Source organism: Haliotis rubra, unplaced genomic scaffold (genome assembly GCF_003918875.1).
Source record: "Haliotis rubra isolate DU_JTF1 unplaced genomic scaffold, ASM391887v1 Scf289, whole genome shotgun sequence".
In the NCBI taxonomy this organism is placed as follows: domain Eukaryota; kingdom Metazoa; phylum Mollusca; class Gastropoda; order Lepetellida; family Haliotidae; genus Haliotis; species Haliotis rubra.
This window is the reverse complement of record NW_025766956.1, coordinates 1,237,258-1,260,422: the sequence shown is the minus strand read 5'-3', so window position 1 is coordinate 1,260,422 and position 23,165 is coordinate 1,237,258. Positions and strand designations below refer to the sequence as shown.

The following is a 23,165-nucleotide window of genomic DNA, read 5'->3' as shown; positions in this document are numbered from 1 at the left end:
TCAAACTTCAGTTCAGCAAAAGGGGGCGGATCCATGGGGTGCATATTTGTCACTGCTAGCAGATCACGACTAGTGGTATGAAAGACACAGACTATACGTACAGAAGGCCTTGTGACAACATGTTCATCTTGTTATTATTAAGGGCACATGTGCATGCACATAAAAATGATAGTGAAGAATGTATCCGTATGAAAACGTTTGTCGGTGTATAGTATCTTCAACAAATTCAATTTCAATTCTTGAAAAATACATATGTATCAAAGACATTATCACGCAGCCAGATTTCAACAAATATATTCAACAGACTGGAATGCTGACAGTAAATAATACCTGCTTAAAATGTATGCCACAGCCTGTTGTTTCAAGCAAATAAACAATTCAATAGCTAAGGCGTAGTAGTCCCTCTTTCAACACTGACTCACTATAGAGTATTATGCCTATAAATAGTGAATAGAAGCTAACAAGTGAACATTCGGAACCAACACTCCTGAATTATGGCTTCTTGGGAAGCGAAAACAGTCGATATCGTTTGTGTTAAGTAAAGGGGTCAGCGTTGACATGAAGACAATCGACATAATCGGTGTTAAATACAGTAAGTGGGTGGATACAAGTTCAGTCGGCATGACCAGTCGACACCAACAGTGTTAACAGCGCTAAAAGGGTGGACATGGCTACAGTCTTAATAAACGGTGTTAAACGGCGGGCATGAGGACTATCGACATCAGCAGTGTTGAATACCGATAAGGGATGGAAATGAGGACAGTGTTAAATACGGTATACAGGTGGTCATGAGGACATTCGCCACCAACAGTGTTAAATACAGTGAATATGTGGAGTTGAGGACAGTCGTCATCGACAGTGCTAAAAACAGTCAAAGGGTGGACATGACAATAGACATCCACAGTAAATACAGTAAAGGGATGGAAATGAGGACAGTTGACATCAACAGTCTTAAATACGGTATACGGGTGGTGATGAGGACATTCGTAATCAACAGTGTTCAAAACAGAAAAGGGGTGGACATGAGGACATTCGACATCAACAGTGTTAAATAAAGCGAAGATGTGGTCATGAGGGCAGCCGACATCAACAGTCGACATTATCCGTATTAAATACACGATAGTGGTTGGCATGAGGACATTCGACATCGACAGTGTTAAATACAGTGAACACGTGGTCATGAGGGCAGCCGACATCAACAGTCGACATTATCCGTGTTAAATACACTATAGTGGTTGGCATGAGGACAGTCGACATCAACAGTGTTAAATACAGTGAAGATGTGGTCATGAGGGCAGCCGACATCAACAGTCGACATTATCCGTGTTAAATACACTATAGTGGTTGACATGAGGACAGTCGACATCAACAGTCGACATTATCCGTGTTAAATACACTATAGTGGTTGACATGAGGACAGTCGACATCAACAGTGTTAAATACAGTATAGAGATGAAAATGCAACATGCAACTGTATGGATGACAACTTCTTGTTTACTGCATAAAGCGACGCTTCGATTAGCTTGATAACGGTGTAACAATCTCATCAAAACGTCGCTCTATGCAATATTGTAAACCATAAAATTGTATGTTCCATTTTAAACTCATCACCTTCTAGAATGCAATACAATGCAATTATTAGTGGTCATAAGGGCAGTTGACCTTATAAGTGTTAAATGCTGTAAAAAGGTGGTCATAAGGGCAGTCTACATCAACAGTCCACATTAACAGTGTTAAACACAGTAAAGGGGTGGACATCGGGGCAGTCGACATCAACAGTGTTAAACACCACCACAAATCATACTATTTGGATTAAAGGAAAATCGAAATGATCCTTTAAATATAATTCTGCTTCTTATTAAACGGACAATTTTTCACAACCGAAAGTATGGAATAGTACCAGATCAAAAGAACCTTTTTAGAATCTGCTGCCAATACTATTATGCCTCAAAATGTATTGCTTTTACAACCTGTTCATAGGATAGATTTACAAAATTTTGGTCATCGCTACACACTCTATTTGCCTCATAATATATTACTTGCTTCGGATCAAGTCCAAATTTAGCATGGAATGTAAGCAAAGACTGTAGACCAACATACATATATTTCCATAGTTGTATAGACTCTGATATTAGAATCTTTATATATCTATACATACTCACTTTTGATTACATGTGACATGTGAACTATACTTTGAAAAAATGTGCAAATAAAAAACACACAACAAAAACCAGTGTTAAACACAGTAAAGAGGTGGACATGAGGACAGTCGACTTCAACAGTCTACATCATCAGTGTTAAACACAGTAAAGGGGTGGACATGAGGACAGTCGACATCAACAGTCTACATCATCAGTGTTTAACACAGTAAAGGGGTGGACATGAGGACAGTCGACATCAACAGTCTACATCATCAGTGTTTAACACAGTAAAGGGGTGGACACCAGGGCAGTCGACATCAACAAAGTTGACTCCAAGGTTTTTACATCCGGTCACAGGTGGACTCGTCTCCGCTTTATCACTAGCCTGGCGCCTGAGACAGCTCTCCCACCACGCCTCATCATGTGGGTGGACATGAGGACTTTCGACATTAACAGTGTTAAATACATAAGGAAGAGAGTTTCTATGCAAAATCACCGGAACATAACTCCCGATAACAAGTAACGAATCAGCCTACAACACATTTGTATAAGAAGAATACTGCACACATAGTCGTGTGAGTGAACATACGGACTTAATAATGTCAGGTGTACACGAAATTGATCTCGGTAAGCGTCTACTAGAGTTTCATCTTGAATACCCAGGCAATCGTATACTTGACTTAACATGGACTGCAGGCAGACTAACGCTTTGTCTCTGAATATGCATATTTTGGCCAGAAACAAATACTTCCTTGTATATTGAAAAGGAGTCCCAGTAAGATAGACCCAGAACCTGAGGACATCTTGACTGTGGGTAGTTGTGTGTACACGGGATTTGGAGTTGAACTTTAACAGTCAGAAGTAATTTTAGAATATTTATCTTATCTTCTACCGGAAAATACCTGAGGTTGTATACTAGCCTGCCACAAAGACTTGAATACAGAATTTTTATCAGCTGCCTCTTGGCAACAGGAAGATGGGGGTGGGGGTGGGGATGGAGGGAGGGACTTGAGAAGGAGACTGACAACGCAGACATTGTCATCTGACATATATGCCCCACGTTGATGTTAGGTGTGTCGTCAGTGAGCACATTCAACATTATCTAATAGGTTTCTGTCGTAGCCTCATAAATAGCCCAGTTAATGTCCAAGGGAATGTGGAAACAAATGTTTCGATTAAACACACCCATACCACGAGGAAAGAAACTAGGGACGGAAGTGTGTTCAAGTGACACGTTCTTGATTGACATAACAGCGTTAGAACACTTTCCATGGCCAGAAATAGAAAGCAAAAAATCCCTTTGCATAATCACCAAGTAGCTGCTTGAAGTATGACTCGATAAGCCTTCTAGATATATTGGTTTCGGTAATTTGAATTATCAATGGGTAAGTGTAACACATTCATAACTTTCCTCTTGGGTTTGCCGTATTGTTGAATAAAGCTTTTACTGGGTTACACCTATCATATCAGTCATGTCCTGTAAAAAATTGATGACCTCACGGCTAGTGCATGGATACAAAATGGACGCCCCCCTCCCAAACCTGATTTTCACTGAAACTGTTGAAATCTGGACTTGCCACATATCCTAGACTTTCATGGGCTCTCTTGGATATATTTGTTTCAGGGTCTGTATGACAGACTAAGTGGGACCCTCATACGGGTGTCTGCCTAATACCTATTTGGAATTTGCTCGTTGGCTTTGGCAATCTGCCTTTATATTTATCGAGCTGACGAATATTTTGCGCTCTTGTCATTCATGAACTCACTGAGCAAACCTGATTAGAACGCAACTGTTCACATATTAGGTCGGTGAAAGAATTTAATGTTGCTATACGTTCTGAATGCTATGATAGGTGTTACCCAGGAAGAGCGTTATTCAACAATACAGCAACCGCAGGAGGGAAGTTACGACTGTGTTGTTGAACTCATAATCATCTGCATACTTAAAATCATCTTTACTTTAAAATATGGCTTATCACCGGCTCAACTGCATCTAAACATTACAGGAAACCTTTACTGGTTGAATTGCTTTGAGCACAGCTCCGATTATTCGCAGTATTCAATCAAACGTTCCTTCATCAACCTAACAAAAAACATTCGCCTAAACGCAACACGGTCCCAATAACAACGCAGCTGTCCGAAAACTTAGTTCCAATCGTGCATCTTTCAAAACATAATTGTGGGACATTAGTCCAAATATGTATGACTGTGACATTAATACCGATGTTGGACATAACAAGCAAGCAGTAACAGAAACATCCCACCACGAATCTGTCATGACTAACGCAAGCGTAACGAGACTGGGCGATCGGTATGACCAATATAGGGCCTTCACAACGTCAGCTGGCAAGAACCTTCAACTGCAGCCAGACCACCATCAATGAATTAATAACCAGCAAACCATCCAGACCCAGGACCACCCAAGATCGGGAGGAGAGCCCTAACAGTCACGACACCGGCCGAAGGCCGCTCCATCCGGCAGATCCTCCTCTGGAACACAATCGGGACGGCGATTTCAACGGCGGCGATAGCACTAGGACCGGCCATCAGTCGTCCTTCGATGACTTGTTATGTGAGCCTACCGCCCCTTCCGTGGAATGGCCTTGAATACACCGTCAACGCAGGCTGCAATGGGCACGAAGTGTACGTCGGTGGCCGCCACATGACTATTGGGAGAGAGTGCTCTTTACAGATGAAAATCGGTTTTGTCGGTTCAGAAACGATGGCAAAGTTCGAGTTTTTCAACATAGAGGCGGACGACTGATGCCAAACTGCGTTCAAGAAGTTCTTCCGCTCAATGGAGGAGACGTCATGGTATAGGGCGGCATTTGTGGCCAGGGAACAAGACTGGTTATCATCCGAGGAAATCTGAAATCCCAGCGATACAGGGATGAAGTGTTGAGACCATTTATGATGCACTTTATTCGACAACGCAAGGCCTCACACCGCCAGAATTGTTCGAGAATGCCTGCACAATGTTAACGTTAGCGTATTGTCTTGGTCAGCGCCTTCTCCAGACATGAACCCCATTGAAGACCTCTGCGGTCATCTTGATAGCGTTTGCCACCTCCAGCGAACCGACAGGAACTTGAACAGACACTCTCTCAGTGTCTTATGAAACAGGATTTTTGCTGACGTCATCCGCCGACTGACAACGTCAATGAGGAGGCGTGTGTTGGCGTGTGTTGGCGTGTCTGGATACCCAGGGTGGTCATACTCGCTACTGATTACGTGTCCCCTGACTCCTGTCTATATGATTCTTTATGCACTTTTTGAATGAACTCTGATTTGTATAATTTTAATTTTAACCCCTTGACTCGTTTAATGAGTTACAGCAATTCAAGACCAACATTACAGATAATGTTTAGTCATATCGTTTGAAAATGATTTTTGTTTGTAAAATAATTATCATAAATCTCACATACGTCCATATTTCTGTTTTTTAGTCAAGTGAAGTCGGTGATTACTTTCTTTTGCCCAGAAGGTAGCGATGACTCTTATTCATTAAGATGATATAATTAGACCCCATTCTCGGCACTATATGTGGGTACACTACAAGCGATGTTGTTCATGACATATCTTTATATTAAATCGAGTGTACCAAAAGAGTATTGAATAATCCGTTATCATTTGAAAAGCATGCGCCAATATAATTCCGTTTACATTAAAAAAAACCCAACATTTTCAGATATATACCTGAAATCAAATGTTGCATTTTCGTTGATAATTGTGCATAGTTGCGTCGGTTTGAATATATTAAAGGCGGCCGTCCATACAAGAAGCGCCTTTGATGTCAAATTACTTTAGCGCTGCGCGTCACGTCATTTCCGAAAAAATCGCCACACCAGTTATTTCAAGTTTATGCCACTCCATTCAAGCAGCGCGTCGGCGTCAAAACGTTTTGAATCGCAAAAAGCGATTTTGCTGCTTGATTTTGCTGCTTGACGCTGACGCACTGGGGAATCTCCCTCTTCCGCTTGTCTGGGATATACACGTGCTTTGGTCAAAATTTTGTTATTTCAGACATATACGATGCCAAGAACACAAATAAATGAGGAATTATTGATCACGGAGGTACAGAAACATCCCTGTCTCTATTATATTGACAGCAGACATTATAAAGATGCAGAAATGTCAAATAATGCATGGACAGCAATCAGCCAAGCATGCGAGTCAACAGGTAATATCATGTGTTATTGACAACAACTGAAACAAACTACATCCAAATTTTGAACTCGTGAACATTTTCAAAAGCAGGCACCCTTTTAAAATTGTCAATATATGACTGCAGTTTTTGTACATTAGCAGACACCCACAAAAATGCACTTGTGTACTCCTTTAAGTTGTACCTCTTCGAACGGTTGTGCATTGCCAGGGAATCTCTCCGGAAGGTGAACAGAAATACCTTCAAAAGTTGTCACGCGTTTGCATGGCGTCTGTTCCAGGGTGATTACCAATTCCACCAACATCTACCAGCGCTTGAGTTCTACACTGTGCTTGCCCCTCATCAGATAATGGTTGGGGGTGTCTCGCAGTACAAAATTATGCAGGACACATGAAACCAGTGTTATCTTTTTGACTCTCTCAACCTTCAGATTGTTCTTTCTGTGGAATATGCGCCATCTGTTTGCAAGAATGCCAAACGCATTTTCTACTACTCTTCTGGATCTAGAAAGACGATTGTTGAAAATGCGTTTGCTCTCAGGTTTCCTGGATACGGTCTCATGATGTGTCTTTTGAGCGGGAAGGCTTCATCTGCAACAAAGACGTAAGGCATAGGCCCATGATCGGTGTCTCCAGGTAGAACCGAATCTTTTGGTATGCTCAGTTTATTCCCTTCAAGAGCTTTTCCAAGCGCTGAAAATGCAAGAATACCACCATCACTGTTGCGACCGTAGGCCCCTACGTCAATGATCAGGAATCTATAACCTGCATCCTTCTTCTGAAACACACTAACAAAAGAAATGTAATATGACCAAGTCAACAAAATCTTAATTTCAGTTCAATTTTTGTATGGATAGACTCGGATAGACAGAATAAACGGCCGACGCTGCTAACGCGCTGCTGCTCGAAAAGAGGCACATAAATAAACGCGCCGACGCGCCTGCTTAGCACAGTTTTATGTAATTTGACGCTGCTTCGCGCTCGAAATAGCTTCCTGTATGGACGGCCGCCTTGATGGGGTATGTCACTTTATTCATATACTGTGAACATCGAATTCATTCATTTAATGAACATACACATACATCACCTGTCCATTTTATAAAGGATAAACAGGAGTAGCCCCCGACATCACCTGCCTCGTGACACAGATCCAGCAGTAATGTGTCTATGTATTTCCCCCGTTGAAATACTTGTATCACTGCAGAAGTTACGGCGATTGAGGGAGTGGCTTTTTGTTTAATCTTCAGCTCATTCGAAATGGAGACACAGTAGCGTTGTGCAACTGTCTGAAGACGATCTCTGCTCACATACAGCTTATCTATGTTTGACCCACATTCTAATCATTACCAAATACGACAAATGAATCAACGCATATGCATGCGTTATTCGAGTAATATATATTTACTTTAAAGATTGTACTCTGTGCGTGTGTGAGTGAGTGAATGAGTTGAGATTTACGCCGCACTCAGCAATATTCTAGCTATATGGCGGCGGTCTGTAAATAATCGAGCCTGGACCAGACAATCCAGTGATCAACAGCATAAGCATCGATTGCGCGCGCGCGTGTGTGTGTGTGTGTATTATAAGTTGTTCACTGGTATCGAGGGGGACATGGGCTGATGTACCCTCGATGTTTGTTCGTAGAGAAACATCGAGGGTACATCAACCCATAGACCCCGAGGGACCAGTGAACGACGTATTTATCTTACCGAACACCGTAATTTTGAACTGTTTGAAGCGCGGGTATCGGATCATAGTATGGAGGACCAGAAGATAAGGCGACAAGTAAAACAAATTTAGAGTTATCTCCCTTCCACCGTTTTGCATACGCAAAACATAGGTAATTTCCTTACATCATAAGTGATTCAATGTTATTCGAGATAAAGAATTACTACTACAAAGTACCAAATGAGTTCGGCATTCCCAGCGGGGTACATGGAAAATGTTAGTGTCTTGTAAAGGTGTACGTTGAAAATTATTAAAGAGCGCTCAGTCATTCAGAAAACGACAGTTATGTGTGAGGCAAGATAAATATATATGTACACTTGTATTGGATTGGACGACATGTTTTCTTAAATAGTTTCGCTTCCACTGTGTGTCAAGCTTAGTTTAAGCAAACTTATTTGTCCATTTGACAATACCATCAACAATTTCAGGACAGACATACAAAGTGAAGGCTTCCACTGGATTTTGACTGATGACCTTATCATTCAGCTGGCGAATAATATTTCTCTGAGGCTTCGAGCTAATGGCATTTGGTCCTTGAACCACTGTCTTCCATCACGGTTGTCATACCTGTCAGGAGCTTGTCTTTGTACATCAGTCTCATTGTGACAGTTGGAAGTAGCGTCATCCTCTTGGTCACAGTCGGATTCTGGGCTTTCAGATCCTTCAGATGGTTGATGATCTTCATCAGATCCACCATCACTTTCATCAGGGTAATCACCACCAAGCTCCCGTTGCATAAGTTCAAAATAGTTTTTTGTTAATCCATTTAGAATGTGCTGTAGGCACACCAGTTAAAAGACCCGAAAAAAGGTTAATGAATCTGATTGCCTTGAGCAATTCTAAATGCTGGTCAAAGATATTATATATTCACAATATTTATAGTTTTGGAGTCCGTTTGGAACCCCGGCCATAAGACAAGGGTTAATGCATCAATTTCAATTTTCTACAAAAGTACAAAAATAAAGAGTCAAACCATCCAACACCCCTTGCGTCTTTTTCTTGGTATGATCCCATGTTTGGATAACTAATTGATAGCTAAGATCACAGTGTTCGTACTACTTTGAAATCAGAAATTCGACGTATCGGTACGCGACCGTACATGGTCTCACTCACTCACACACTCACTCACTCACTCAGACACACAGTCACTCACTCCCTCCCTCTCTCTCTCTCACACACACACACACACACACACACAGAGAGAGAAATGATCACATTTGCCGTGGGCGATGTACGATAAAGTTGTCTACGATGTTCCGTACGATGTTTTAGGCATCGTGGGCGACAGCGGGCTACGTGAGTGAGTGAGTTAAGACTTTAAGTCACATTATTTCAGCCATATCGTGACTTAATCTAATTATGGATTTATAGTAATTGAAAGTAAATTTTTAAAATCTTTCAAAGAAGGACAGTAAAACAACTAGATTATTACATATATGAATTTAAAACTAGTAATTAAATCTGAACTATTTTAACTGTAAGTGACAATACAGTATAAAGACAGGCTATAGATTGCAACAACTGATGGAAGAACACCATACTAGGGACCGTGGGGATTTGCTTCCTGCATAGACCCTAGCTGGGATTACATGATCCCTTCAGCCGTTAGCAATTTTTGACAATCTAGCCTTAAATTAAAAGAACACATATGCTGCAGTTAAAAACAAGTAGTACGTTGAAATTTACTATAATTGTTTTGGGACTTACGTACCCTCTCAGGAAGACAATAATTTTACAGTACTTTAACCCCCTTCGAGGATACTGCCACTCACAATATCAGTTGTTAACTTAAACCTCTAATCATTAAATATTTATCTATTTACAAACCTTTTATCAAAATTTATCTCATTCTAATTCTTATAAAAATTCAATAATTAAATGAAAATCAACAGTACTAAAAAGATCCTTACAGTTTTTACATATCCTTTTTGATGGAAAAAGACCACGGGCTACGACTTTGTGTTCACATGACCAACTTGTATCGTGCGATTTCCTTGGGGACAGGCCGAGGCAAACATGCATAGAGAGACTGCACAGAACTCGTACGGAGATCTTACGGAGATCAAAGTACAGATTCTAGTACTCGTGCTGGTGACTGGGTGCCTGACCCTGAGGGTGTGGGTTCGAATCCCGGAAAGTGAAGTACTAGAAACTGTACTTTACTAAGAAAGTGTAATCCCAAATATAACATATGTTACATGTGACTGCTTTCTAAATGGCATTGTGTAATCATATGTTGACAATATATGACAATGTCATATGTCGAACGTTATATAATTACCGGTACCTTTTTTCAAATCCATAAAATCTTTATGAAGAAAGTTATCATCCAGATCATTGTTATGTATATTTCTGTATTGTTTCATGGTCAATTTCCATGATTCAGGTATGATATAGAAAACATATCGAAGATCCATATATGTACCTCTAATACAAATTTGAGCTTCAGATCTTCAAGAGACATAAAACCATCTTCATTGCAAAGGTCCTTAATTGTTAAACTTCCATTTTTGGGTTTTTGAAATTATTATTCAGCCATAAAGGTTGTGCTAAAATTCCCTTAATGTTGTCTGCTTCTATGGTATTGTTATTACAGTATAATTTTCATGCCAATAAAACATCTTTCCAAAAAGGATTATCAATTGAAACTATATTCTGAAAATTAAACCCAGAATGACCATCTACCATGTCCTAAAATTCTTTGCCATGACAGTGCCAGAGCACCGAACCATCGGCATTCGGTTCGTATTGCTTCGGTTCAGAACTAGAAAGTGTATCCCATACTGTAGAGTGATCTTGTGGCTTGAGATGAAATATGAGATGAGCGGCAGTAGCTAGGCCCCCTTATATATCTCTCACGGGTAGATGATTCTGGAATAAGGTCGCCCTCAATATAGCGCAAGTCCAAATGTAGCTCAAAACTACACCCTGCTGGATGAACAGGTGCACAGTTTAAGCATTGTTGTACAGGATATAACACTGCCTCATAACAACTTTCGTCTTTGAAATAATGTAATTCAAAATTTAACTTTCATTATTAAATTCTAAATACAACACAAATACAGAACGTAACTCACATTAGAGACTACAATATCATATTTTCTATGGTCCTATGCAGTATCACAGTCATATCATGTATATTTAGGGTTTAATTGTATGACAATTTTGAATGATGCTGACATCATAATTTGTGAATCTTTTACAACTACTTACATAGCATAATCATAATTTGTTATATTCTTTAGGGTGAGGATTTAGTACGTAACACCTAAACAGCTTCATACATAATATATTAAAATCTCTAAAATGTTCAAATAAACAAGCGAGTGGCGTCAGCAACACCAGGGGTGTCTCTGTGCTATTCAGTGCAAACAAAGCAGGCATTTATTTTGTTTGTAAAGACTATCTTGGCGGTGGTGTAGTCTAGCGGTTAAAGCGTTCGCTCGTGACGCCGAAGACCCGGGTTCGATCTCCTACATGCGTACAATGTGTGAAGCTAGTGTATGAAAGTAGGCCCGTGCTACCGCCCGAGACGGGATAGATGTACAGCTTTGCCAGCCCGATGGTCTGATAACGATTTAAGATAACATGTTCCATACATCTGAATAATTATTTTTGGGTTGTCTAGTCTGGTAAAATCCATTTTGGGCTGGGAACATTTTGAAGTGGCAAGCCCTGATGTCTGGCTGGGATTTTGGCTTATTTCATACACTTGCGAAGCTCATTTCTGGTGACCCCTGTCGTGATATTGCTGGAATATTGCAAAGAGCGGCGTAAAACCTAACTCTCTCACTGTAAAGATTGACTAGTTCCAGAAGATAGACCTGATATTGTCCATCAACGGAATAGTAAACAAACACGAGAAGCTTGAACACCCATATTGGTGTAATGTGCACCTACACACGTATGCGCGTTATGCGTTTGGTAGTTGTGTTTCTAACATGCTGTAACTGCCCATGTACTGCATCTCTGTAGAGTGTGCTGATTCAGTTGTCAGAAATGCATGGATGGAACACTTAACTGATAGTGTGTCTATTATATCTACTAATATGTCTGATGTTCAACAACTGATAAAAAGCTCTCTTGCAAATGTTGCTGACATGATTCTTCATGTTTAATGTTTCGAGCAGGGTTTCCAAGCGGATGTGGTTGGACTATTTTGGCGATAGTGGGTATTAACTATCCAGAGAGTCAACTATTTGAAAGTTTCATTGTTCTTCAAGATCTGTGCAGGTCATGACATCAACTGCCATACTTTGCTACTCTTTGTACACGTTCTTATTACTCCTATAGCTAATATCTCTTAAAATATGGGACATGAATAAAAAGTACTAACAACTGTCCCCTACTTTCTTCAAATAATCTGCATGAATGGAAAGCCGGAAGTGATGCAGATTTTGAACTTCACGTCTTTATATAGCCAGAAATATTGCTTTGTTTAACGTCGTACTTAGCAAACCTCCGGCCTTAGGTCAGTAAATAATCGAGGCTGGACCAGACAACCAAGTCAGCGAATCTGAACCCCCGATCCCATCGTTAGTCGCCTTTTACGACAATCATGGATTGCTGAAAACCAATTCTAACCGGGATCTTCACGGGTCTTATATACTCAGGATACTTAACTGACTTTAGACGACTTATATATTCTGTCTAGAAGAATCTCAGAGATCGCAGATAAAACAATATGAACACTGAAAAGGGAAAGTCTATTTCAATAACCAGACACATCCCTGATGGCAAATTGTAATGAATAAATTCATATTTTTCTCAGCTGTGAACGTATTCGATTAGGGATGGTTATTTAATCTTGGGAGATAAGATTTCACCAAATTTTTATCATATTCACTTTCAGTGTTGAAATAGTTTATGTAATCACCTGACAATGACAATTTATCCTCAGTCCTTCAGTTCTTCCTACTGTCTGTCATTCCTATTTTGTTCGTTTTACTTATATTGTATTTTGATTGAAGATTAAAGACAACACATACCAAATATGTCAAGGGGCATACATACACAGAAAAACTAGCGAAGATGAATTACTGCAATATTTACGTGTTCATTCAAGAAGCTCTTTTTCATCCAATTTCAGATGAGCAATGCGAGCAGTACTCCCGCCCCTTCTCGTAAGTTCTCATTTAGTTCAACTTGTTTTCATTGCTGCCTCCTAGCAACTTTAGTATCATATACCCATAACAACACAAATAACCTCTCTACTTGTAATTGAACAGTTTAACAGTGAATATTCCTGAAAGAAAATCACTATGAACTTGGCTGTCAATTGCAACCTGCTTGTTGAAGCGACACAAGTACACAATTAATTCACACAATGAGAATGTGTGTTTTCTATGAGGCAGACTGTACTGAATCGGAACAAATATGCCAGTGAGAGGACCGCTGTTTGCTAATGACATAGTCAGTTACCTTCATATTCGACCATAGATTCCCTGAAAACGCGCGACAAAGTGGTGAAAATGAGGGGAAAGTAATAAATGGAACCCGAAAACATAGCATTGGTTGAAATTAGGCAAGCGAAAATAAACAGGCGAGTGATCCTTCGGGTGTCATTCTTTCTCTGAACTGGACTGGTCAATGCATGAATTTTGCAGAAACGTCAAGTGCAGGTAATCAGAAAAGAATTTTCCTCCAATTTAGTAAGGGAGTCCCCGTATTCTATCGTGATGTACGTAGTCGTCTGCTCTGGTCGTGGCATAGTATTTGTACATTCATTTGGCAATGAATGAAATAGCACGAGGTCAATGCTGCTAATCATATTTGGGGATTTACGACAAACCATCGAATAGTTTGATTTTATACCATTAAGACACTGCAATATTTGTAATCATCCTCGAACTCCTTACCAGAACCGTACATAGGCATATATATATATATATAGTATATACATGTATATTGGTGAATGTATTTAATGAATAAACTGTGTCTTTCACCCTCTTTATGTGGTTTTTTACTCTAAGAAACCTGCTCTTGTGCCGCCTCTTGGGCTCAGAATTAAACCATTCATTTCTGCTGCCGGCATTGAGCTGGACAATGTATCTCCTTCCCTTCTTCTTTCTTCTCCTCCTTGGCAATTGGTTAGGCCACAAGTTGACTTAACATTAACAGCATTTAAAAAAAGCGGAAACTAATGAATTCCAATATAAACAAGAATATAAGCAATTAAAAAGTAAATATAATACATACAAATCCTTATTTACAGATGGGTCCAACGATGGTGGCGCGGTGGCTTGTGCCACTGTCATTGGATCCAGACAATCTCTTCTCGACTACCAGATAACAGCTCTATTTTCACAGCAGAAGCTAGTGAGTGAGTGAGTGAGTTAAGATTTTAAGTCACATCGGCAATGTTTCAGCCATAGCGTGACACAGCAGAAGCTAACGCCATATTAACATCTCTTAAATATATTAATAAACACCCTAAATATCAACAATATATAATATTTTCAGGTTCTCCTTCGTGTCTACAGGCTATTAAAAATCTTTCTTGTAAACATCCACTTTTATTAGAAATTATTGAATTGTATAATGAGCTTGCTACTGGCCAGTGCGACCTCGTCTTTTGTTGGCTACCCAGCCACGTTGGCATTTCTGGGAACACAATGGCTGATCTTGCTGCCAAGGCAGCACTAAATAAATCTGTGACACCACTTCTTATTCCATATTCTGATTACAAAGCTGGCATTAGAACTTACATCCGTGATCTGATGCAGAAGAAGTGGGACACCCAAGTAGGTATTAATAAACTACATGAATTAAAACCTTATATTGGTTACACTCACTTGGGTTGTCAGTCCAGATTTGAGGAGGTCATTATGCGACGATGTCGCATTGGACATACAAGGTATACTCACAAATACTTGTTGAAAGGTGAAGATCCTCCGTTTTGTATCCCTTGTGATGAGAGAGTCACAGTCAAGCATCTCCTGCTTGACTGTGTCGAATTCTCCATCATAAGGGATAAATATTTCAATGTTAAAGCTGTTAAGGATCTTTTTAACACTGTCCATGTTCATTTAATTCTTGTTTTTTTAAAATAAATTGATTTGATTAATGATTTTTGATTCATATGTTCTGTAAATAGATGTATTTTAATGATTGGTAGTTTAGATTGTTAACTTGGATTGTTAGTGGCTGTGCCCTCAAAGGGGGTTAAAGTACCGTAAAATTATGTCCTCCTGAGAGGGTACGTAAGTCCCAAAACTTTCAAAGTAAAATATAAATTATCACATTTTAATCGTAGTATTTTACTTATTTTAACTGTCGGCTAAATTTTCCTACAATCGCCAGCGGCTGAAGGGATGGTGTAAATCCAGCTAGGATCCATGCAGGTAGCAAAAGTAATGTAAGTCCCCATGGCTCCTAGTATGGTGATCTACCTTCAGTTGTTGGCGATCTATAGCCCATTTTTATATTGTCTTGTCCCCTATAGTTAAAATGTTTTAGATTCAATTACTAGTTTTTACATATGTTTTACATCTGTTATACTCTAGTTGCTTTACTGTCCTTTGTCGGCAGGTTTTATAATCTCAATGTCAAGTGTTCTCGTCACGACATGGCTGAAATATTGCCGATGTGACGTTAAATAATCACTCACTCACTCACTATTTAATGAATATGTACACATCAGTTCAACTGTATCCGAACAACCTTCCGTGAAATGTTAATCATGCCTTCCGCATGGATTCCACAAACTGTTAAGTCTGACGCAAATTGTCATCTCTTCATAATTGTTTGCCTATTGTAAAAATTATTGACATCTATGTACTTCCATGTCGTATAATGCTGGGGTATATCTGAGTCACGTCTGACAAATGTTTCAAAGCAGATATATGTTCTTACCAACCAGTAGTGTTGTTTTTAAACAGAACCACAAAAAGGGGCAAATGATTAGCGCTGGGGTAATCGTATTTAAGTCTGAATTTTACCATTTTAGTTTAGGTAGTTGTTAAATGTTGTTAATACTGTATGTTATACTTGACTTCATTCATTCACAATTAACTGCTAAATATTAAGAGAGAAACACATTAATAAGGCTTTACAGCAAGAGAAGTAGACATGTGCGTGAGTTTTATTTTGTTCGCAAAGTTAATTGACAATCAGTTTTTCAACATTTGTAACTGAGGAGTATAGATTATGACAAGGTGACAGACCGAGTGTACTTTTAGTATCCAGTTGTTTTACGTTACACGATCCTAACAGAAGCCACACCTTGCTGAAAATTAAATTTTAGAAACTTACAAGATGTTTTAATGTTTACCGAAACACAATATCATCTGTCTGGAGACATTATTTACATCAGGGCAACAGTCATGATATACCACAGGTCGGCCATAAAAGTGTCGCCTATTGTCAACACCACAAATACATTGGCTTTGCATCTTCAGAATCGATACCAAACGGTTACATAAACAGGTCGGAACATTCCTCGGTAAAGACCAGTTAGTGGCAGAACCACATGCAACCGCTGGAGCGGCATAATGTCCGGCATAGTTGAGTGTTGACAACATTTGGCGTCCAGTGGACACGGTTTTGGACTCTGTATTGCTCACAAATGAGTCCAGGAGAACGTCTCTGAGACGTTAGCGAGGTGTCATGGTATGAGGTTTCATCAAATCATGGAAGAACATATCTGGAGGAAATGGTCAGCCCTTTGCGCAAATGCAGGATACAGCATTATAATGCCCGCGCAGACGTTGTACACGTGTTGAAAGAAATGCTTTGAGGCATCGTTCAGTGCAAAACTGATGTATTACCATGACTTGAATAAATGGACCAACGTCTGCAACATGATCAGAAAGAATAACATTTGAACCTATTCGCGAATATTAAATTACAGGGACACTACGTACGTAAAGTTTATCTTTAATGTAAGCAACAAGTAATTTTCGCGGGCAGAACTGATTTCACTCAGACATTGTCTCCCCTGATATCTCAACTTGTCTAAAACCTGGGGCTCCTTTTCAATTTATAGGCGTTTGTTTGTTACTATCAACATTATATGTATTCAGAGACTAAACGTTTGTCTTCATCATCATCCTGAATTCTGATTTCCGTCATCTGAAGCACCCCATCCTCGCTTGTATCAACGCCAATAGTGGTCATAACCAATGGAGAACGTGTATTCATTGTTACACAACCCCTTCCTCCTCTTCATGCCATGTACATGTATGTGGTTTTGTCAATGATGTTTTTATGGTGATGTTTGAGGAAATAAGGGACCAGTGAATAAGCAAAGTATACTTGAATTTCACACAAGCTGTCGTGATATTTCCGACCAGTCTAAAACATGATTCATATGATATTGTATACACATGTTCAATTTCAGAAGTAGAATACGGAGATACCTGTGGTGACGTGACGCAGTGTAGAACCGCCAACGCAATTTGTACTGGAACCAACAAATGTGAATGTGATGACGCTCGTTACCACAACACAACCAGCGACACCTGCACTCAGAGTAATGTTTCAGACCGTAGTGTTTAGTCTCCTCAAACTAGATTTGACAACATCCACCTCCAGTGAATTGCCCATCTCTGTTTACCTTGCTTGCCACCTTACTTGCCACCTTGTTTGTACGAAGAGTATTTCTTCTGTCAGCGGTACCTCAATGCACTTTATACATCTTAGCATGCCACATAGTAAATGCAGATAAATGTTCTATTGATAGATGTGCCTGTACTGCGTTCAAAATATATCATTCAAAATGAAGGTTTATGATGAAGGTTTTGGTGAATGACGGACTAGTGAATACTTGAATTTAACACTGAATGTCTTTATTGCAAATAGATAGTTGAAAGAGAGTGGTACTTCTTTCGTATCTCGTAAGTGCATAATCCAGGCAGATTTCACTCCAGATGTTATATCAGTCAGCGTAGATACTAGTTATTCCATACTTTCAAATGAGTTTAGTTAGCTTAAACCCTACCCTTAAACAACTAACCCATGACCTTCGTTCCATTCTTGAAACTGTACATACATTTACCTAAACACCGAATTCCTGTGTATTTGGATTAATGTTTGTGTTTTAGTATCGCTTGTCAGACATTTGTCTCGGGAAACTCTGTTAACAGAATATACTAAGTTTTCCAGTTTGTATCTTAAAAGTAATGACTAATTATTTAGAGTGACTTTAATGACTACTTGGTTACTTCTCTCTGTGAGTTGAAAGTTAAAGTCAACTCGGCAACATATCAGCCATAGCATGAGCAACAAAAGGGGCTCAGATAACACGTACTGTTAAGTATGTCAGGCTATTCATGAGAATGCAAACCATGATTTATATAGTATTGTATAGTGGTTTACGGAGATACCTGTGTTAACATTACACAGTGTAAGACCAGCAATGCAACTTGTACAGGAAAGGGCAAATGCGGATGTGCCGACACTCACTACTACGATACAACCAGTGACACCTGCACTCAGAGTAATGTTTCAGACCTTAGTGTATATCCTCCTCAAACTAGACTTGATAAAAATCTGTCTTCCACTTCCAGTGAATTGTCCATCTCTGGTTACCTTGCTTACTACCTTGCTTGTATAAAGAATATTCCCTCTATCACTGGTAGCGCCTTTATCCTATTTTTAGCATAGCACATAGTAAATGCATATAAATGTTCTATTATTAGATTTGCCTGTACTACGTTTAAAATATACCATTCAAAATGGGTATTTAATTGGTCATCGAACTGTTGGTTTTTTTTTCAAAGCGACATATCTGTTTGTCAAGTAAATTGTCTACTCAGTGTTTAGCCTTCTCAAAGTAGACTTGACAATATCCACTTCTAGTTAATTACCTTAACCCTTACCTACAGCTCGCCAACACATTAGCCATAGTGTGAGCAACAAAATGAGCTCAGGGAACACGTGCTGTTAAGTACATATGGTTGTCGTGATATTCTTGAAAATGCAAACCATGATTTATTAAGTATTGTATACACATGCTCAATTTCAGCAGTGGTTTACGGATCTAACTGTGATACCATGACACAGAGTAATACCACCAATGTAATGTGTACTAGATCCGGCATCTGTGCATGTGATGACACTCACTGCTTAAGACGCAGCCAACGACACCTGCACTTAGAGTAATGTTTCAGACCTTTCTGTTTAGCCTCATCAAACTAGGATTTCAAAACATCTGTCTTCCAGTTCCAGTGAATTTCCATCTCTGGTCATTTGCTTACCACCTTGCTTGTACGAAGAAAGTTCTTCTATCAGCAGTGGCGCCATGCATCTTATCCTTTTAACATACCACCTAGTTTATATGTTCTATGTTTAGATTTGCGTGTCCTACGTTCAAAATATATCATTCGATATGACAATAAAGGGTATTTAATTGGTCAAGGAAAAGGGTTTTTTAAAGCCACTTAACTGTTTTTCAAGTAAATTGTATACTCAAGCATAAGGACTATATAGTAACACAACGGTATATTGATGGAAAATAGGGACAGCGTTACTTCTTCCTTCTTGCCAAATGTTCCTTCAGTACCTCATTTGGCAGAAACCCTTGATTTACTTGACAGCCATTACAGCGAAGCGATTCTTTACTGCCTTGACTAATTGTCTTGTGTACACCTGCTTTACTGCCATGGCCAGTGTTCTACGGGCATCTCCCACACAGGACATATCTAGAATGAAATTCCGCAGCATGATAAAAAAATATCAGTAATGCTAGTTTAGTTCGGGCAGTGTTTGGTGAACACTTGCAACATCATCCTCTACACTGTTTTCCAGTTTATGAACCATCCCACCCTCGCTTGCAACAACGCCAATAGTGGTCACAGCCAATAAGGACAACGTTAATTTTGTTGTTACACCAACCCTTGATACCAAGTACATGTAGGGGTTTTTGTCAATGATGTTGTTATGAATAAGGTTTTAGTAAATTAGGGACTTGCAAATAACCAAAGCATACTTGAATTGCACAGTGAATGTCTCTATTGCAACTAGATGTATATGGACTAATGTTTATGCAATTAGTAGTAAGTGTTAGCAATCATAGATACTAGTTGTTCAATACTTACAAAGGATTTTAGCTGCCTCAAAACAACAACTAACTCATGTTTTTCTTTCCATTCTAGAAACTGCATACCTAATCACCAAACTGAAGTATTTACTTGATATTCTGTTTTCAGGATTTATGTTTGGATTTTCTGTTTGACATTTCAGACATTTGTTTCGGAAAACTCTATTTTCAGAATATACTACATTTTTTAGTTTCTCTTTATGAGTAATTTGACTAAACATTGAGAATGAATCGAAAGCCTATTAGCTCTCTGTGTGAGTTGCATGTAAAAGACACCTCGACATGTCAGCCATAGTACGAGCAGCCAAAAAGAAGGGAATATATACTGTGAAGTACGTCAGTCTAATATGCATGCCAAATGCAAAGTATGAAGTATGTTGTATTGTAGAAACATGTTCAGTTTCAGAAGTAGTTTACGGAGCTAACTGTGATACCACAGCACAGTGTAATACCAACAATTCAATTTGTAATGGATCTGGCATCTGTGCATGTGATGACACTCACTACTACGACGCAGCCCACGACATCTGCAGTCAGAGTAATGTTTCAGACCTTACTGTTTAGCCTCCTCAAACTAGAATTTCAAATCATCTGTCCTCCAGTTCCAGGGCAATTCCCGTCTCTGGTCACCTTGCTTACCACCTTGCTTGTATAAAGAATATACCTTCTATCACCAGTAGTGTCATGCACGTTATCCTTCTTAGCATAGCACATAGTAAATACATATGAATGTTCTATTATTAGATTAGCCGGTACTACGTTTAAAATATACCATTCAAAATGGCAATAAAAGGTATTTGTTTGGTCATCGAAATGATCTTTTCAAAGCGACTTATCGTTTTTCAAGTTAATTGTATACTCAAGCATAAAGAACATATGATAACACTATGGTGTACCGATGGATAATAGGGACAGAGTTACTTCTGACTTCAAGGCAAATATTCCTTCAGCACCTCGTATTGCACAAACCCATGATTTGATTGACAACCATTACAACGAAGCGATTCATTACTGCCTTTACACTTTGTTTTGTGTACACCTGCTGTACTGCCATGGCCAGTTTCTGTTGGCATCTCACCCTCATTACACACCTAGAATGAAATGTCAGAACGCCCACAACTAGATCAGAAACATTCGGTAACGCTAATTCAGTTGGGTCAGTCTTTGGTGGACATTTGCAACATCTCCTTCAGTACCGTTTTGCATAATCTGAACAACCCCAACCTCGCTTCTAACAACACCAATAGTGGTCACAACCAATATGGACAACGTTAATTTTGTTGTTACATGTGTGGGTATCTCTCAATGCATTTGTTGCGATGAAGGTTTGGATGAATTAGGGACTAATGAATTACCTTGAATTGCACACTGAATATCTCTGCTGTAACTAGATGTAACTATTACATATGCTGTTAATAATGAGTTGTAATTCTTTGGTATGTAGCACGAGCACCATCCAGGAAGAGTTCACTGCAGGTGTTATGTCAGTCACCATAGTTTCTAGTTATTCAATACCTTCAAAGGATTTTAGTTAGCTTAAAATAACAACTATCCGACTTCTTTGGTCCCATTCTAGGAACTGTATATATTTACCAAATCACCCATTTGGAGAATCCTTGTGTATTTGTTTTTTTATCTATGCTTGGGTTTTGCATTTCAGACCATTGTCTCCGAAAATTCAATTACAAAATATACTACATTTTCCAGTTTATCTTTTGAAAGTAATGACTTATTCTTTAGAATTAATTTAAAGCCTATAAGTTCTCTTGTGTCTTGTTCTCTGAGTTAAAGTCACCTCGGCAACATGTCAGCCATAGTGTAAGCAACAAAAGGAGCTCAGGAGACACGTACTGTTAACATATTCATGAGAATGCTAACCATTATTTATATAGTATTGAATACACATGTTCAATTTCAGAAGTGGTTTACGGCGTTAACTGTGACAATACTACACAGTGTCATACCACAAATGCAGTTTGTAATGGATCCGGCATCTGTGCATGTGATGACACTCACTACTACGACGCAGCCAGCGACACTTGCGTTCAGAGTAATGTTTCAGACCTTAATGTTTAGCCTCCGCAAATTTGATAATATTTGTCTTCCAGTTCCCGCAAATTTCCCGTCTCTGACAACCTTGCTTACCATCTTGCTTGTACAGCGAACGCGCCAGGCACTACATCCTTTCGGAACTGATGTGATTATCTTACTCAGTGTAATACCAGCAATGCAACTTTAATGTATCCGGTATAACTGAATGTGCTGACACACACTACTACGACAAACAGTAGTCCGTAGTTATTTGGTCAAGGTTACCACATTCAAGGCTCCAGTAAAACTTTATCATTGACATGTAGGGACCATTTTCAAATTTGCCACATCAGAAACATAAGCTATATGTGGTGCAATTCGTTGCCTTGACCTGTACAACACGTTCTTGTGTACATTTAGGATGAACAATTGTCTGGCCTTGGCGTGTGCGTGTGACAAATGTCATCGTTTCGGGAACATTGTTATCATCACCATTTAATGTTGATTCATAAACACATGGTCACGATATTGTCACTCATCTTTTATAGATGTCGATAGCATTTAAATTAGCTTTTAGCCTTTGTCAGGTATAAAATGCCACCGAGCATGTTAAATTCGGTTTACAACTGGTTTCAATAGACGTCGACTTACTTGCGCCAAAGGAATCATAACTAATGTCTGATTACTTGCACAGAAGGGAGAAGTCCGGGCATATGTATACGTTTGTTGAAAAAGCTTTAAACTCGACTCACAGTGTTTCTACAGTCTTCATTTATTAATATATTCTCTATCCAAGTAAGAGCACAACAACACTTATCATGGCAGAGTATTGCTATTCGCATTCAAGAGAGCTGACATATCGAAAGTGTTATACATGTTTTCAAGAAAGGGTACATGAATGAACTTGCCAACAAACCATACCTGCCTTCCTATTCCCTTCGATCTTCTGTACCTGCCTACCTTTAAATCCAATCCAAATACCTTAACGTTTGAATCCTACACCAACCTTCTTCCTGAACCATTTTTCCATCTTACAAGAGCAAGTGTGAGTGTGTGTGTTT

The 23,165-nt window shown here is 39.2% G+C and overlaps 1 protein-coding gene across 1 annotated transcript in view; it reads left to right on the top strand.

Annotated features, from left to right (window-relative positions):
• The first annotated feature begins 13,136 nt into the window (after positions 1 to 13,136).
• The window catches only part of LOC124281749, a 48,963-nt gene continuing 38,934 nt past the window's right edge, over positions 13,137 to 23,165 (top strand). The window contains exons 1-5 of the mRNA XM_046717724.1: positions 13,137 to 13,156; positions 17,374 to 17,398; positions 18,246 to 18,253; positions 20,513 to 20,611; positions 21,992 to 22,123. Coding sequence (XP_046573680.1) covers positions 18,250 to 18,253; positions 20,513 to 20,611; positions 21,992 to 22,123 — 235 coding nt within the window. The 5' untranslated portion in view covers positions 13,137 to 13,156; positions 17,374 to 17,398; positions 18,246 to 18,249. The remainder of the gene's footprint in view (positions 13,157 to 17,373; positions 17,399 to 18,245; positions 18,254 to 20,512; positions 20,612 to 21,991; positions 22,124 to 23,165) is intronic.